The following is a 17312-nucleotide window of genomic DNA, read 5'->3' as shown; positions in this document are numbered from 1 at the left end:
ACAGAGACTATAATTTTCCTATTGCACTAACTACAGGAAATAAAAAGCTAATTAATTATTTTAATTTTTATTCATTACATTTAGACATATGATTTAGCTTTTGCTGTTTCTTTTCCTGTTTTGCATTAGCTGGGACAACCATTTAAAACCCAGTCAGATTCCAAAACTGAATCAGATCCCAAAAAAACCACTCAGAGTTTGGGCTGCATTTCATCTACACTGGTATTCAAATACTCATTCTACTTCAGTATAGTTATATTAAGGATATCATCTAGCTCTAATTTCAAAATAAATTCTAAAATAATCTGTCTCAAACTATGTTCTCCTAGATTTAGATAATTTTATTTACCATTTGCATTGTTTAAAGGCTGAATTTGGGAGTATTCCAGAATATTGATTATTGATGATGCACTAAATTCTGTGCTCCAACAAATTTGCAGAAAGCTCCTTTATAGTGTGGATTAATTGACAACTGCTGTTGGCCAAATACAGTCCTGAGTCCTCAGGCTAAGAAAAGCAACCACTGCATTTTTTTCAGCTATGCCTTCTGCAAAATGTGTGTGAATGTCCCACTGACTTTGCACACCTCGAATACAGGACTGGTCACCAGCTATAAAAAGACACATGCAGGTTTATGCTAATGAGAACAAAATAAGCATAGACCTTCACACCACTGAGTCTGGTGTGGCTGTGATACAAGATGCTGTTTTCATATTAATAGTGTTTCTATCCTTTCAGTGATGGAAAAGCATCATGAAACTCTTTCTTTTTGGCATAAGTCACTTGATAAATTTCATCTCCTCCTTGGGAGTCCTTTTATTTATCTGCTAAATTTTCAAGCTTGTGTGTTTGCTTCATCACTGTCTGACTTGTGCTGCTGCACTTAACACTGGGTAGCTCTGTTGACCCAGAACACAGCAATTCACTAAGCACTCCTAGAGGGGAAAACAGCCATTTGGGAGGGAAGCAGCTCTTCCAATGTGTCCTCCTTGTGTATTTAAGAGGACAGACAAGAACAGGATGTCATGCACGACTGTAGGATATGCAGAGTTTGCTGTAATTAGCTGTCACTTCAACAAGCCACTGGGGCTCTGGGGTAGGGATAGGGATGCAGAGAGGAAGAAAACGCTTTGTGCTCTACCAAACAAGCTTTCCACCAAGGAGATGAATCTTTCACCTGTCATTCTGTTGTATGCAGACAACTGTAATTATGCTTAGGCACCCAGCATCATCCTTTACTAAGTTACACTCACTTTTATTGGTGGCAATTAATCTGTAGTCTTATTTTCAAAGGGGAAAAACTGAGTAAGATAGCAGATGACCTGAAAGATGGCAGCTCCCTTCAATGTAGCACGTCCCAAGAGCACACTAGCTATTTCAGACTCGTCTCTCATGGTATTGACATCCACACGTGCAGTCTGAAGGGAGCATTTGTACCTCCCTGACACAACTGCTCTCAGGTTGCTCTTCTAATTGATGGTAGAGTTAAAGTTTCTGTATCCCTCTGACATTTTTAAAGGCATGTGCATTTACAGTGTAACTCTTGTGTAAGCTTTAATCACCTTTCTGTTCACATGTTGCTATTGTTATTTATTTCTATTATGGAAATACATCAAAGCTATCATCAAGAGCAGGATTAAACTGTGCTAGACTTGTATTTTAAAATGGCCTTTCTGTGCCCACAGAGGTGGTGCTGATGATCCTGAAGTGCAGTGGGCTTCTGAGGCTCCAAGGCTGCTTTGCCCTGTATCACAGAACCTGGAATCACTACCACACACCAGTTAGGCTTTGCCACACTGATGTATATGGAAAAAAATATGACTTGATTGCTGAAGTCTGTAGTTTCTTTTGTTCTGAAATTTTCTAGCAGGAACTACTAGACCCCAATCTCATAGCTAGTTGTGCACATGAGTAGTCCCACACACCAGTGGTCTGTTTGAGCTCAGTGTATGAATTAGTACTTGGATTTGGCTTATCAACTCTGTATCTGCCTGCTATTGTGTAGGTACAGAAATTACCATAGTGCAGATCTACCTGCCAGTTATCACATCATAAATATCATATGATGTCCCAGTGAAATAACATGGGTAAAGAATTTACTTGCTACTTACAGGAAAAGTGAAAACAAAACCATCAGGAACTGATAAACTTTGAGCAGCAAAGATCTTATTTTCATGTGAGATCACTGCAGTGTACAATCAGGTGAGGATATTTCATTACCAGAAATTTCACACCAACACTTTGCCAATGAAGCTCATTCAATTCCCTTTGCAATTACTGAGCAGTTAGTGAACTGATGCTGCATTAAATGGCTCTACTTACTGTGACATGTACAGGGGTGTAACTGATAGCTAGAGGCAGAAAATATCTCCCCTCTGAGATGGACTTAATTCCAGAAGAGGCTAATTCTTTCTTGTGTATGTATGATCCCATCACTGGGCAGACAACAGGTGTGTTGTGTGTTCACCCAAGTTATACACAAGTATTCTCACTCCAGTTTCAAACCATTTCCTTGAGTCAAAACATGCTATTAGTTTTAGGAACATAAGGAGCCTAGCAAGTGCAAAAGTCATATCAGGCCTTGTAAATGAGACACAATACAAGCCCTGTCTTTTTGTAACTCTGTTTTTTCTGTCTTCCACAAGCATTCAGATGGACTTTAATCCTCATTTTTACATCCTCTCTGTAGTAAATCCCCATGAAAATCACATTCTTAGTTGCTATGTGGCATGCCAAGCTGCTTTATTTCATAGATAATAAAAACATTTTAGTTAGCTACTCTGGGCTGAGCAGACCAATTGTTGCAATGGGTGCTCACTGATGCCATGTACTTAGAAGCCTTTGGAAAAATCTGTCCAACTGCCAGCTGTTTTCTGGTCACTACAGGCTTCTCTTATCCAAATTTGGGTTTTTTATTTTACAGCCAATTAGAGGAATTTCTGCTGTTTACTTCAGCATTTTGCTCTTCCCTTTGGCTGGAGTGTGCAATGAACTCTGGTACAGGGAGAAAGCAATCGTGTGACCAAATATAAATAGTAAATTATTGTTCAAATAAGATTGACTTATATAAGAGAAGTTTTATTTGGGGCAGACACTGTAAATGTGAAATACAATGCTTGAGCTGATGATGGCAAATTATTTTCCCTTCCTATAAAAGGATTTCTTTCAAAGTAAAAAACAAACCAAGCAGACAAATCTGATAGTTAGGAGCACTCACCTGAGACCTGGAAGACAAAAGATGTATGTCACATCTTCTAATGAGTGTTATTCATTCATATTAGGCAAATTAATTTCAGCTGGAATTATACCAGCCCAGAGCAACCTACAGCCTGACAGTCAGGGCTTTCATGTGAGGTGTGGCAAAGCAGGAATCCAGTCCCTGAGGCAGGCAGGGTTAAGTTTGATTCTGGCATTCCATTTCCTCATGCAAAGGGCTATCAGCTACATTTGTGTAGGGCTCGGATGTGTACCCTTTGTGGAGGTGCAGAACTGCATCTCCTGATGTTCAAGTTCAGTGGAAAACAAATCAGTGTTTCTGGAAAGGAAATTGATGGGAAACTCCATGAGATTTGCTCCCTGCCCCAGAAGGTTTACAGTTGTGTCAAGTGCCTGTGTGAAATAAAGATAGATCATCTCATCTCTTTTCACAGATTCTCAGTAATAATTTAAGGCTTATAAAGAGTAAGATTTTGTTTGCTTGGCTACCAGCCATGTTATGGAGGAACTACCTTCCCTGTTTACACATGTGGGAAAAGTGGGGTAAAGCAATAGAATACCTTGTGTGAGGCACAAGCAGGATTATTCATTGGGGTATGTTGCATGTTTAGTTTTCTGCAGGGTGCAGAACCATTTCTCTGCCTGTAAGACCCTGCATATCCTTTTGGAGACACTGGAGTTTTCTTTTGAAGTTGTCTTCTCATAGATTTATTGTGGCTTTTAACACTGTTGCTCAAGAACAAGTTTGTAAACTGGCAGTCAGCAATGCCAGTTGAGTGAAGTATCTTTATTTTCTTCCTCTGCTAAGTATCCTCAGGCTGACCAATGAGAATGACAAAAAAATTGCCACAATTAACTGATAGATCTGGTCATCCAGTGTGGGTTAGTAAGACATGTACCACAGAGGAAAAAGGCTATGAAATTTCTAGGACAAGCTTCAGGCTTAGGTGGATTTCACACTTACCTTGTGTTTTAGCCAATAACCAGGTGACAGATGCTTTCTGTTGTCCCCTGACTCCTTCTAGGGGAAGGTAAGGGGAGTAAGGGAGAGAGACTGTAAGGCTGCAAAAAAAAAAAAACAAAAAACAAAAACCCAAACCTATTAATAGGCTTAATGAAATAATAAATAGTGATAATAATGGTAGAGGGGAATAACATGAAAATATATGTAAATTTGTAAATATGGCACCCACACTCCTCAGGTAGTAATTTCCTGACAAAAGTCCCAAACTCGACACAGCAGTAGATGGCGGCACCTGAATCCAGGGTCCTGGTGACAATCCACAAAAGCCTTGGAGTAGCCAAGCCCATATTACTCAGGGAGGCAGAAGAAAGCGACCTTTCTTCATAAAAAGCGCTCTCCTCCAGCAAGAAAGCAGGATGGAGGAGATCAAGGGAGGCGAAAACCCAGAGGCCGCAGGCCCAGGGGAGGATCTCTCTGAGGAGACATTTCAGACTGCGCGCCTCAGGCAGGAGGTCCGCTGATTGGTCCGCTGGGGTCACCTGACCCATCCTCCCCTCACCTCAGGCGCCGCTGCAGTTCCCTCACTGAGGCAGCGGCTGAGGGGAAGCTGGGGAGGTCTCAGATCACTCCGTCCTCAGGTGATTTTTATCCTGTTTCTCTCAAAATAAGACACTTTACTAAGTCTGGAAAGAGGGATTCAGGCCTGAGAGAGCAATGAGTGTCGCTTGGGGGTTGGTTTGCAAACTAAGAGTCTGTGAGGACGGAGGTAGAAGAGTTGCGGGTGACGTGTTTGGAAATATCTCTGTGAGCACAACTAAATGTACTGGGAAAATTATCTGTAGCTCCCTCTTTAGTGAAGATTTTGCCAGGAACTCTGTTCTGAGTAGAATGGTGATTTTCTTCAGCCTTTACATTGCTGTATTGAAAGGCTACTGAGCAGATGGTAGGCTGGCTGAAGAAATCCTTGATTTTCTGCTGACCATTTACTGAGGTAACCTTAACCCCTGGGTGGTTGCTTTGAGCTGTTTAATATGCATACAGATTAATGGCGTTTTTGGCAGGTGCTGATTGCTGGTTTCATAGGAAGTAAGGACCAAGCTGTTTCTCTAATGCTGACTTCTCTCTCTCAGGCTGCTTATGATCCACAAACCAGGAGGAGAGATCAGGCAGGATTGTCATGTGAAGGCTTCTCACTGTGCTTTAATAGGTCCTGTGGGCAACCTCCCTTCAATGTCAATGGCCGTAGGGTTTGGCACCCATCTGTAATGATAGTACATACTGCTACTAGCACAGAAATTACCTGAAATGGACACTCTGTACTGTCTTCCGTAAGCCTGATATAGGCATCTCCAGTCATCCGTTGTTATCTTATTTCTACCATCTTTTTACCTCAGGAGAGTAAAAGAAAAAAAATAAACAACCCAAAACAAACACACCACAAGAAAGAAACAAACAAAACAAAACAAAACCAAAAAAAATTGAAACAAAACAGAAAAAAAGGGAGAGAGAGAAAAAAGCATCACCAGAGGTCTACTTTAGATTATCGTACTCACTATCTTATGGGAACAGTGGAAAGAAACTGTTTTATGACAATATTAAATCTACAGGATTTGCCTGGCAATGCTACCTGCCATTAACTACAGACAGGATCAGATCCTCTGCGTCTAATTCCACTATAAATTCATTCCTTCCAGCTATCTAGGAAACAGGATATTAAAAGATTTAGGTCTTGATCCAGTAAGTGTTAAACAAGTTCTCAAATACAGGTATAATGCTACTGCTGTTGTCCCCTTGCATGCTCAAATACATCACTGGGGGGTAATTTTAGGGAGTTTGAGAGCCCTCTAGAAAGCTCCTGGTATCAGCAGTGCCTCTGCCTGCCTGCCAGCCTATCCCTAAGAGTCTGGGATGAGGTGCTTGTGATGCACTTCCCTGATCCTCTTGGTAAATGACTCTTTTGCAGGCTGCGACAGCGACCACTGGGGACCCCACTGCAGCAACCGCTGCCAGTGCCGGAACGAAGCTCTCTGCAACCCCATCACGGGCGCCTGTGTCTGCGCAGACGGCTACCAGGGCTGGCGCTGTGAGGAGCTCTGTGACCCGGGGAGCTATGGCAAGGGCTGCCAGCTGAAATGCCAGTGCCACAACGGAGCTACCTGCGACCATAAAACGGGAGAATGTCACTGTGCTCCCGGGTACACGGGGGTGTTGTAAGTACAGTGACAGGTGTATTTTACTCCAAGTCATTTAACAGCCTTGCTTTGGCCTCTTAATGCAGTGAGGAATAGCCAAAATTTACACAGAACTATACATTTCGCTTTGTAGAAATCAGGCAACAGAGTTTCAGGGAGAATAAACAAAGAAAATCTCTTCTACTGCTAATTATACCTGTCTGCGTAATAAAATCTGTTGCTAAAGTGAACTTAAAAATATGTTCAATTTTCCAGCTTGTACAAGAACTGGACCTGCTCTTAATTTCTGTCTGTGAATACAAATCAAATTAGAGTTGTTTTTGTAAGCAATTGGGCATTCTACTCATTAGCAGTCCAGTACGGTATCAAATGGGACTTCCTATCAGCTTACTATCTGGGGGGTAAATTTTAAGCATAGTGAGCTGGGATTTAGCAGTGTGACTCCTATTAACTTGAACGAGAGTCATGTAGCTAAATCCCCATCCACCACACTGAACGTTTACCAGTAGGATTCACAGATTCTGCATATTAATTTTAGGTCAGCAAGCAATAGTTTCTTATTTAAAATTACCCAGAGTGTAACATCAGTTCTCATTAGAGATCTTTCAGTACTTTCAGAAGTAATTATGGTTTTCAGAATTATTTAAGGGGGAAAGAGAATTTAGCCAGTGAATTTGTTTGGAGATCTATTATAGCTGACTTAATACTTTTGCTGTCTCGTATTATTTGTTGACCTGCATGAAGGAGAAGGTAAAACATAAAGACAGTGTTAACCTTCATAAATAAGTGATACGCCTTTTGAATATTTTATTTAGTACCTGATTTCCTCATAGATTTGTGACCTCAGTCCTGGAAGCACTCACTGCTAAAGACTCTGCTTACTATTAGGAGTTGTCCCATTGACACTAATATGTCCCTTCTCAGCAGTAAGTACTGCAGGGCCAGCCACCTGTATGATGTATGAACATCCTCATCAGAGGACAGGTAGTTAGGAGAAGAACCTGCTGTAGTTTGGGAACCTAGGATCAGAGAAAGAAGCAGTGCTGAGAAATCTGCACAAATAGAGGAGATGCTGGTTTTTTGCAGGCACTAGCTGTATACTGGCCCCCATGAGGGTTGGGAGAGGCCAGATGAGCTGAGATGGCCATTAAATGATGCTGAGTTCTTGCCAGTCTGTTATACACTACAAATGTTACCATTTAGTAGTGACTGAAGAAATTTCAGTCATTTTAATCCCATCCTTCTATTCTGTTTGCAGCTTATTTTATTGCTATATTGTCACATAAATAACACTGAGGGCTTCATCCTGCAACACTTTCCTGGGCTATCATTAATGACTATGAGTTGCCCTGTTGAGAGGGTTGGAATTTTGTACATGCATAAAGGTTACACACGTGGATCAGCCTTACAGGACTCGAAGTAATCCCAGCAGAAAGAAAAAAAACCTCAGCTCATTGGTAATGCCAGCAGAAGTTTACTGAGGTCCCATAATTTGCACAAAGACTCCATGATGACCCGTGCTGTGGGTTTTCCTCACATACTGTCTTTTGGAAATTCATGTAAGTGATTTCTTTGTTTTTTGTTTCTTCTCTCTCCACCAAGCTGTGAGGAGCGCTGTCCCCCCGGCAGTCACGGGGCTCAGTGCGAGTTGCGCTGCCCTTGCCAGAACGGAGGAGTCTGCCACCACATCACTGGAGAGTGCTCCTGTCCTCCTGGATGGACGGTGTGTAGTTGGGGCATCCTCATCCTCATTAAGGGGTTGGATTGGGAAGTTAATTGCTCGCTGTCTCAGCAGACACCTTCCTTGTGTTTTGGGGATGTGTATATTTTTTGGCTAGTTCTTGTCACGAGGCTCTCGTGGTTCTGAAATTGGGCCCATCTTTGTTATGTGTGCATGGCACTCACCCAGCCAGACCACTGGTCTGCAACAGGTAGCTACAGGCATCATAGAGTTAAACAAGCAACAGTAAGCCAAGCAGTAACTGCTCATCACACCCCCGTGCTGGGAGAAAAGTGAAAAAATTGTCTCTGAATTACAATTTCTTGGAATCTTCCCTGAACCCTTTGGTACTGCCTTTGCATGGCACAGAAAGCTCAGAAACTGAAGTAAGAATATGGTACTTCACCTGCAAGCAATGTTCAATAAATGTTCAAAGTAAATGTTCTTTCCTAAAGAGTACTGGAGCTACAGGAGAAAGGAAACAATTGTAATATTTTTGAGGCCTATCAATCCATTCTGGCACTACCCCTAAAAGGTGATAAAGTGATTAAAATAAAAATACTATTTTTAAGGTATTGTTTTTAGGGTATCTTTTTCACTTCCCCTTCTACATGCCAATATTTCTGAGGATGTGAGTTGCTTTGCTGTAGTCTTCCTCACCTGATTTTGTCAGGAGAAAAATATCAGAATAGAGCAGGAGGTTTTTAGAGGTCTTTTCAGGATGCAGCATAGTCCCTAAGGAAGAACCACAGCACTGGGCCTACACAACATCTCTGGTCATATATTCTGGCCTACTTCTCTCCTTCTCCTTACATATTGGCATTTTGTCTCTGTATTTTTAGTCGCCCAGAGAGACTTTCTTGAAAACTATGTTGCAGGCTGCTCTGTCCCCAGAGAAACCTTGGAGTTAACAATTGATGTTTGAAACAAGCATAACTGAAAATGGAAGAGAGAGATCAAGTATTCCAGGGAAAGAAACTGAAATTATAAGTAAAAGCATTTAGCTTGTAAATGTTGAGATTTTAAGTATAAAGTGTCTCTCTAGGGTTTTAATGAAAAGCTGGTAATTCCATACATAGAGAGAGGAAAAAAATATTTTTTCATGCTGTATTTTTGACTCTTGTTGGTTGGAATGGTTTGGGAAGTGAGACATGAGTGGGCTATAAATGAGCAAGTGAAATGGGCTACCTAGACATCATTCATTTTATTTCACACCATGGACAGTCTCTTTTTGACATCAGGAATTTTACTTGCTGATTTCAAGGCTTGAGACTGCACACATGTATTGAATGTACCATCATGTTGGAAAGAAAGAATTCTCCCTGGATTTATACAAGTGCAAATCCACTTGGATTTTACTGCTGCTGGGTGAACTGAGACTTTTATCCTGTCCTAGAGTGGGCTTATTAACAGCAGCTCAGCTCCCTTGGGGTCTTGTTTGCCTGTGGGATGTGCAAGAGGAGGCAACAAGTTGAACAGGAGGAAATTCTAGGGTTCTTAGTTTTTTTCTTGGATCTGTCATCTTCAAAGCCTGGTACTTTTATTACTTGTAATATTTCTTTCGTCCTGCCTCCTCCCACCCAGTGCAGACTCTCCTAGAACCACAGTAATTTCTATGAACTGTGTCCCATGAGGTTTTACTGTCCCGTGGGTTTTTCACTAAGAGGTTGATGGCTGACAGCATGCATTGTTGAACTAGTCAACACAAAATGTGGCTTCCAGCTTACTATGATGTTTGGTTTGCACTTCTGCATCTTTGTGGCTGTGGGAGTTATTGGGTGGCTGCTTTAGGGCCTCATTAACAATTTACAGGTTTAATTCTACACATCTTTCTCATTTGCAGAATTCAGTTCTCCAAATGCTCCCAGAAAGTGGGGGGAGAAGTTAGATTTAACTTTAACAGTGCTTCTCAGAAACACTTTTGAAGGACTAGATCTCAATGTACAGGAAGGCAGCAATCTTTCCTTGCAAGGCAGAGTGTTTGTCACTGGCAGTACTCCCTCTTTGGTCTGGATCCCATTCCCAAGTTTCTGCATCATAGTGCCCTGTTAATAATACAGCACATTCTGCAAACCACTTCTCATTGCCTCTGGGCTTTCTGAAGCAACTACAATTTCTATTTTTGTCTTATTTTTCTTTCTGTTGAGGATTTTAAATGTGGGAGCTTGTGACCAGACGGAGGAGAAAAAAATCTTTTCTGTACTACAAAATGGTAACAAAATAGCAAGCATCGTCAAAAGCAGAAGCTGGTGAGATCAAGGTCTTAAAAAAGGTGCTGATGGGGTGAACTTTGCTGATTAGATGTATAAGCAGCAGAAAATGTTGGTCTGACATTTGATCCTCCAGAGAGGGATGTTTTGGATTCCCTTAGTACATGTTAATGGAAAAAGTATGCCTGAAGATTCTCTTGGCTCTGGAGGGATGCATCACAGAGTATTGCTTTCTCATCATTTGTTGATAGAAATCCTGTTCCTTTTGAAGCGTGAAGAGAGAAAGTATTTATTATCAAGATAAATGGATACTTACATTTTCTGATATATAGTGTTGTGCATTACTCAAGCCCAGAGACACCAGTTTTTTAACACTGTAATCTGAATGTTCTTGAACTGAGGCCAACCTGTTTATTGCACAGCCAAGGAGCCACCTATCACTGGTTAGGAAAGGCTTTTGAGCTATCTGTTTTATGATTACACTGAAGAGCAGCCTCTCCACTTTGGGGCTGTTGATATTGCTAAACTTCCCAAACTGTTGAGTGAGAACCCCAGGGAGGGAAAGCAGGCATTATGTTCCTGGTTTATGTTTTCTATAAGTTTTGTCTAATATGTGCTTTGTTCAAAACTCAGAGCCCCTGGGACTTGGTTAGGGAAATAAGACTTCTGAGGGATTAAACCAAAACAATACTAGGGACAGAAAAACACCTTTTCCATCAAACACTGTGCCTGGCACAGGCAGCAGCAGCACTTGCTACAGTTGCCAAACATTTTCCATTATAGGACCCCATCTTCAGATCCCAGCACTGCCAGACTCATTTTGGCTGAAGTTACTCAGCTGGATGCCAGCCTCAGATTTTCTGTTTGCTCACAAAGAAAAGAAAAAAAACCCAAAGCATACTCATACAACTTCTAAGAAAGTCTAGGGAAATCCTTGTAAGGTCTTGATACTTGACAGAGGACATTTTGTGATGCTTAGGGGAAAACTAAATAAATTCTCCAAAGACACACAGCCCTTGGTAAGGATTCTCTGCCTTGGGGTTGGGCAGCTGTGACTAGGCTTGCCCAGCAGTGCCAGAGCACACAACCAAGAATGTCTATCTGTCTTTTCCTCACTTTCAGGGGTGATAAAACAGGTTGTTTTAAGAAAACTCAGACATGGAGATTAGGGGCCAAATGAGGGAGAGGGCTGAAAGGGTGTCTGCTGTAAAGTATTTTGGGTGGACTGGAATAAAGAGGCAGGAAAGCAGAGGGCTGGAAATATGGAAGGGGGTAAGAATGTAGCTTGTAAGATGTGGATCAAGGCAGGTCAGGGACTCAGGTATGTCTCCAGGGCTGGGGATAAGAAGCTGGGAGGGTATTGGAGGATTCCTCTACCCAGTGTCCAGGGATTAGGCAGATTTTTCATTGCAAATCACTTCTGGCCAAAAGGCAGCTGTGCTGCTGGTGGGGAGAGTCAGGTTGCTTCTATGTCATCACTAATGGCTTTCTGCAACTGTCTCATCCTCTTGTTCCCTTCCTGCTTCCTCCATGGCTTGGGCAAAGAACTGGCCAGTGCCATTTTGGGCTACTTGAAGAGCATGGGGGCTGGATGAGGGTAGAGGGAATGAAAGAGGTAGCATCTGAAGAGTGGCAGAGAACTTCTCCAGCATTTTGATTTAGTCTTCTAGGGATGAATGGAGCTGTCTGACCAGAAAGCATCATAGACTATCACAGCTAGCAGAACTTCATCCTCCCTCTGCAGCCTTTCCAACAGTTCTCCTCTTCCTGTATGTTCACTCTATGATGACTTCTCTGACTCCCTGTTTCATGAAAAAAAACCCTCACTAGCACATGTGCAGCTTTGTAACCTTCTCTGGTTGCCTTTAACGTCTCCCAAGCCTTCCTGCATCTATTCAAGAAGTAATGAATATTCTGTCACTGCAGTTTATGATCCAAAGAAGATAATTATCAGTGCCTAAACAGTGGCAAAAAAAGTCCTTCTGGAGTTAGGACAGACAGGCACTTACTCTGGTAGCAGAGTTTTGAGACTGTCTTTAGCCCATCTTCAAAAGAAAAAATATTGCTGCTCCATTTAGGTCTAGTTTTAGTAAGATGGACAATAAATATCCAAACTGCATATATAAATTTATTGCATTATGAATGTTGACTGAAATCCTGCTCTTTCTGTAACCTTCCCAGGGGCTGGTGTGTGCACAGCCATGTCCTCCTGGAACATTTGGAATTAACTGCAGCCAGGACTGTCCCTGCCACAACGGAGGACAGTGTGATCCTGTGACAGGAAAGTGCATCTGTGCAGCTGGCTATATTGGAGACAGGTAAAAATAAAACCCCAAAGCCTTTAGTTTGAACAATATTTATTTATTTTTACAATATTTAAATTCCTTCCAGGACAACCTTACTCTCTGAAAAATGGTATTGTTTTTCTATCCTTCCAATTAGGTTCATCCTTCCGAAGCAGCACAAGCATTATAAATGTGGCAATGTTATTACTTTTATTGGCAGTGCTCTCCATTTACAGGGTTTTTTTTAATATAACTTTCAAAATTTAATGGATTAAATTTAATTTAGATATTTACAGTGATAAATTTAATAGAGAGCATTACGTGTTTACAAGATATGTAAATGAATTATATTTATACAAATTAATATCCTCAGGAGTAAGCAATGCAGTGGTTTAGTGTTTCCCTCAGCCCTTCTCTGCTGCTGCAGCACTGATCCATCTCAGGCACCAACAAAAGGTGATAAATCCTCAAAATTTATGAACGAGAGCCTGCACCCATAAATCGATCAGAGATGATGATATTGTTGTACAAGGGTGTCATGGGTGCTTGGATTCAGCTAAATGACTACACAGCAAAGTCAGGGCAGGATTGTAAAGTGTGTTGGCTCAGGCAGTCCTGCCAGCAGGGCTCACCATGGTGGGGAGGCTGCAACTAAACAAGCTTTCCCTGGCAGTTTTCAGGAGGGGTTGGACTGTGTCTCCAGAGACCTTGGGCACCACTCCTAAGTGTAAGCTCTGCTAAAGCCCTTTCTCCAGCAGCTTCCCTTTTTTTATTAGCTAGAACAAGCTACTATCAGTGTACTGACATGTGCTATAATTATACTTTTATGCAGCAAAGCTCATTGGAATTTCTCATTTCTTGCTTCATTGTACACTGAGTGATCTTTTACAGCACTCAAACAGACCAACCTCCAGCACTGGGCTGGGGCTCAGAAGTCCATGCTCTTTGCCATTAAATGTGGAAGTTCCTTGGTTCTGTTTTATCACCAGCAGTAGTTGGAGAGAGCTCTGAGGATCATGTCAGGATTTGCATGTGGTTGAATATGGTGGAAATACTAATTATTTCAAATCAATTTAGTGGAAAAGACATCAGTTTTCAGCTGTAGCTACCATGTAATTACTGTTGCTAAACAAAGCTTTCTCCTCTCCTGTGGATAACAGTTTTACTATAGGAAGCACCTGTGCAGCCTGTTCTGCCTGCTGACAAAAGCAGAGATTTTTGCCACTGATTCCCCTAGAGAGGGGCTGGAGAAGGCAGCTCAGGGAGAGATGGACCAGAACCTGCACTATAGGGCAGACCTGGCAAGAGTTCACAGGAACTGTCCTTGAAGAAAAGTGGAGTGTGGGCTCTTCAGATTTGTACTTGGAGAAATGTGAGAGATTTGGACTCTAGAGAGGGATATGACTGGGGAAGACAGAGGCAGGGAGGAAGAAACTAAAGTATGATCAGCTGGAAGAAGTGGAAGAGAATCCAAGGGAAGGTCTCACTGTGGCCCTGCACCCAAGCAGAACCCTTAGGATTGGCTCACCTGCCCTGTTCTGGAACAGGGGAGTAAAAGGTGGAGACCAAAAGGAGAGTTAGAGGAGCAGGAGAAAGTTAGGGACATGGGCAGATCAGAAAACTTTTCTAGCAGCCCAGAGATCCCCACATTTCAAATGGATTCTCAGACAGTTAAAACGTATTTATCTATCAGCTTTTAATCAGCCTTCAATGAGGGAAGTGAAACTTGGGGCCCATTATGTTCAGTTGGAGCCTGGCCTCTCTCTCAGGCTACAGCAGCACGGTGCCTGCACTGGTTTGTTGGGTACAGTCTCACCTTGTTGCTAACTACAGGGGGCTAATGTAGGCTGCCCATTGATTTCAGGAAGAGCACAAGGCACAAGGCCTTTAAAAAGTCTAAATTGCTGTCCTTGGTTATGTGCTTACACAGCGTGGACAATGGGGCAGATTAGTCAGCACCATTTTAGCTTGAAGTCTGTTTTACTTTCTGGATCTCATGCAACTGTTTCAGTGTAAATGCAAGTACAGCAGGAGAATGCTGCTGCCTAACAAAGTAGTGTTTTCCTTCAATTTTTACAAGGCACTGAAAAAATTGTAATAGCAACACATATTGTGAATAACAACAATAAAAACTAAGCTCACTCTATCTACTATCATCTTTTTTAATTGTCAGTAAGTGCTATATAATCCTACATATAATTGTCTTGTGCAGGAGATAATAACATAGAGTAATATAAATATTTGTGCAGATGAAATGGTCATAAAGGTCCATGTAAGTGTAATTGCCACACTTTGTTCCCTGCCTATTTTCCAGGAACTTGCAGTGCACTAAATACCTAGGAAGGTGGCAAGCACTGTTAATAACTCCAGGCAGCTTTGTGCTCTGCTAAAATGACTGGATGTGTGGTGTAAATGTCTGTTTTGCAAACTGGGAAGGAATAATAGCAGAAACACAGTTAGTAACAGAGGATGGGCTGTCTGAGAATTCATTGGCTGACAGGAAAATGAACATACTGTTTTAGCTTTGTTTTCCATGTTGCCATTAAACTTAAACATTGAATCTCAACAGAATAAATACCACATCTGTTATAACAAAACGAGCAGGCTTACTGGCTTGTGGTGTTTGTACCTGTATCTTTTATCAACAGAATGACTATCTCCAGGCTACTGTGCTTTGGATGTCTTTTAATATTTGCCTGTGCTACATAAATGTATTCACTCTTTCAAAATAAACAGACAAACAGAAAAGCCTAAAAAAACTTTACAGCATTATTGCAGGAAAAAAAAGTATCTGGAAAAAATGTAGGTGTGTGTACTAAGTTCATCTGTTAAGCAGCCTGTCTCATGTTCAATATTTTGTGAAATTGCTTCCATTAATTCTACAGGTGACAGCCATATTATCCTATCCCAACCCAAATAATTATAGTACATATTAAAGTTCAGTGGATATTATAATACGAATCTCCCCAGATAGGCAGAAAGCAATGTAAATTAAACAAGAAACACAACTAGGGCTTAGCAGCTCATTTTGTAATTTAATTGAACAATGTATCTGGTTGTTAACGCTGCTATGGACACATTAGATTGATATGTTGCAAAGGAAAGATGTTTAAGTAGAAAGCTAATTCCTGCTGTGATTATTCCTATGTTCCAGAGGAGTCATTATTAGTATTCTTTGTATAAAATTCATTAGCAGTAGCTGCTTGATCTCCAAATAAATAAGTTGGTTAAATTGTTAGTAGAAAAAGGCTAATTATGTAAATGGATTGGGTCGTCAATATTTCATTTCCAGATGCTTTTCTCCCTGCTAGGTAATGCTTCATCTTCTATAAATATAGAAAGATATAGTGCACTATTGACTAACTATTCATCTCATTGAGTACAGTGCTCTCCTGCTCACTAGTGGAGCTGTGCTCCACAACAGAGACAGAAGGCATCTTAATCTGTTCTTCATTGCATTTCATTTGCTCAGAGTGTTCCAGACATAATGTTACCCATTCTTTCCTGGTTATTTCCTTTGCAGCTGAACCACCCTGAGAGCTGCAGGGCTAGCAGCCAGTGCTGCTGGTGGGTCTCTGGGCTCCTTTTCTTCCTGTTTGCCAAAACTCCTATGCTGGGGTCTCATATGAACTCCAGAACTTGAATTGTGTAGCTAGAAACCGTGTTGATGCTCACTGCTGCTAAATAACTGGCCAGGCTTTTTGCTTTGTTTAATTATTTTTAGCAAGGCATGATAATCTGAAGCTGCAAAAGTGATGCTCTTATATACTGACTGTTTTCATCTCAATTTTGCCTGGCTTGCATCAGACATTAATCTTTTATTACTGATCATTATACTAAATTCTTACCTGCCAGCTGTGAAATGACCTGCAGGAAGACATTTAACAATTGCCTCTATCCACTGAGTGTACAGTGTACACTCTAATCAATGCTCAGGATTAAATTAATGCTGATAGGCAATTTCCAATATCTGGCATTCATGTGATAAGGGAATTGGGCTTTTCTGGGCTTCTTTTTTTCCTTTTTTTTTTTTATTAACTGAAAATGGCCTATCTGTATTTCACGGTGGATCATGTAGACTGTACTACTGACTCATTGCAGAATTTTGAAACCACTGAATTATGTCAGGCACAAAATCAGTTGCTTTCTTTAGGACCTTAGCTGAGCTTTTCAAAGGAGAAAATGTTATGAACATTTCAACTAGTTGCACAGGGCAATGAAACAGACTTTTTGGCAGATTTCATAATGTATCCAGTAAGGGAATATTTTAAGCAGTGCATGGAAGGTGCAATTTAAAACAATTTGTGTATAGTGTTTGCAGGCTCCATTTTTTATGTGTATTGAATATTAAAAATGTTGGCAGTTTCTGAGAAGATACTACACTAAAGAGCATGAAAGTGATTTGTCTTGAGATTTTGTGCTAACCATCCCTGGAGTGAGAGATGGGAAGGAAGTTTGAGCTTTAATTACTCAGAACCCACAGTAAAGACAAAGAAATGTATTTTCTCCAATTTGGTATAAAGCTGATGCAGTGACAGCATTGAGGGGAAATAAAACTATATGTTACTGGAGAACACTTGACTCAATATTGTTTAATAGACCATATTTCCTTTCAAGTCTCATTATCACTAGGAGGACCAGATGCTTTTAAAGGTGTGCAGTCCTGTAATAAAGGGAAAGCAAACAGGTGAAGTTGTTTTTTTCATAAAGTATTGTATTCTGTAT

At 41.1% G+C, this 17312-nt stretch overlaps 1 protein-coding gene across 1 annotated transcript in view; it reads left to right on the top strand.

The window, feature by feature from the left end:
• The window catches only part of MEGF11 (multiple EGF like domains 11), a 190425-nt gene that overhangs the window by 92908 nt on the left and 80205 nt on the right, over positions 1 to 17312 (top strand). The window contains exons 6-8 of the mRNA XM_030457045.1: positions 6144 to 6390; positions 7975 to 8095; positions 12484 to 12620. Of these exons, the coding sequence (XP_030312905.1) occupies positions 6144 to 6390; positions 7975 to 8095; positions 12484 to 12620 (505 nt within the window). The remainder of the gene's footprint in view (positions 1 to 6143; positions 6391 to 7974; positions 8096 to 12483; positions 12621 to 17312) is intronic.

The sequence above is a fragment of the Calypte anna genome, chromosome 10 (assembly GCF_003957555.1).
Source record: "Calypte anna isolate BGI_N300 chromosome 10, bCalAnn1_v1.p, whole genome shotgun sequence".
NCBI lineage: Eukaryota > Metazoa > Chordata > Aves > Apodiformes > Trochilidae > Calypte > Calypte anna.
The sequence above is the reverse complement of the archived record's forward strand: the minus strand, read 5'-3'. Positions and strand labels throughout refer to the sequence as shown.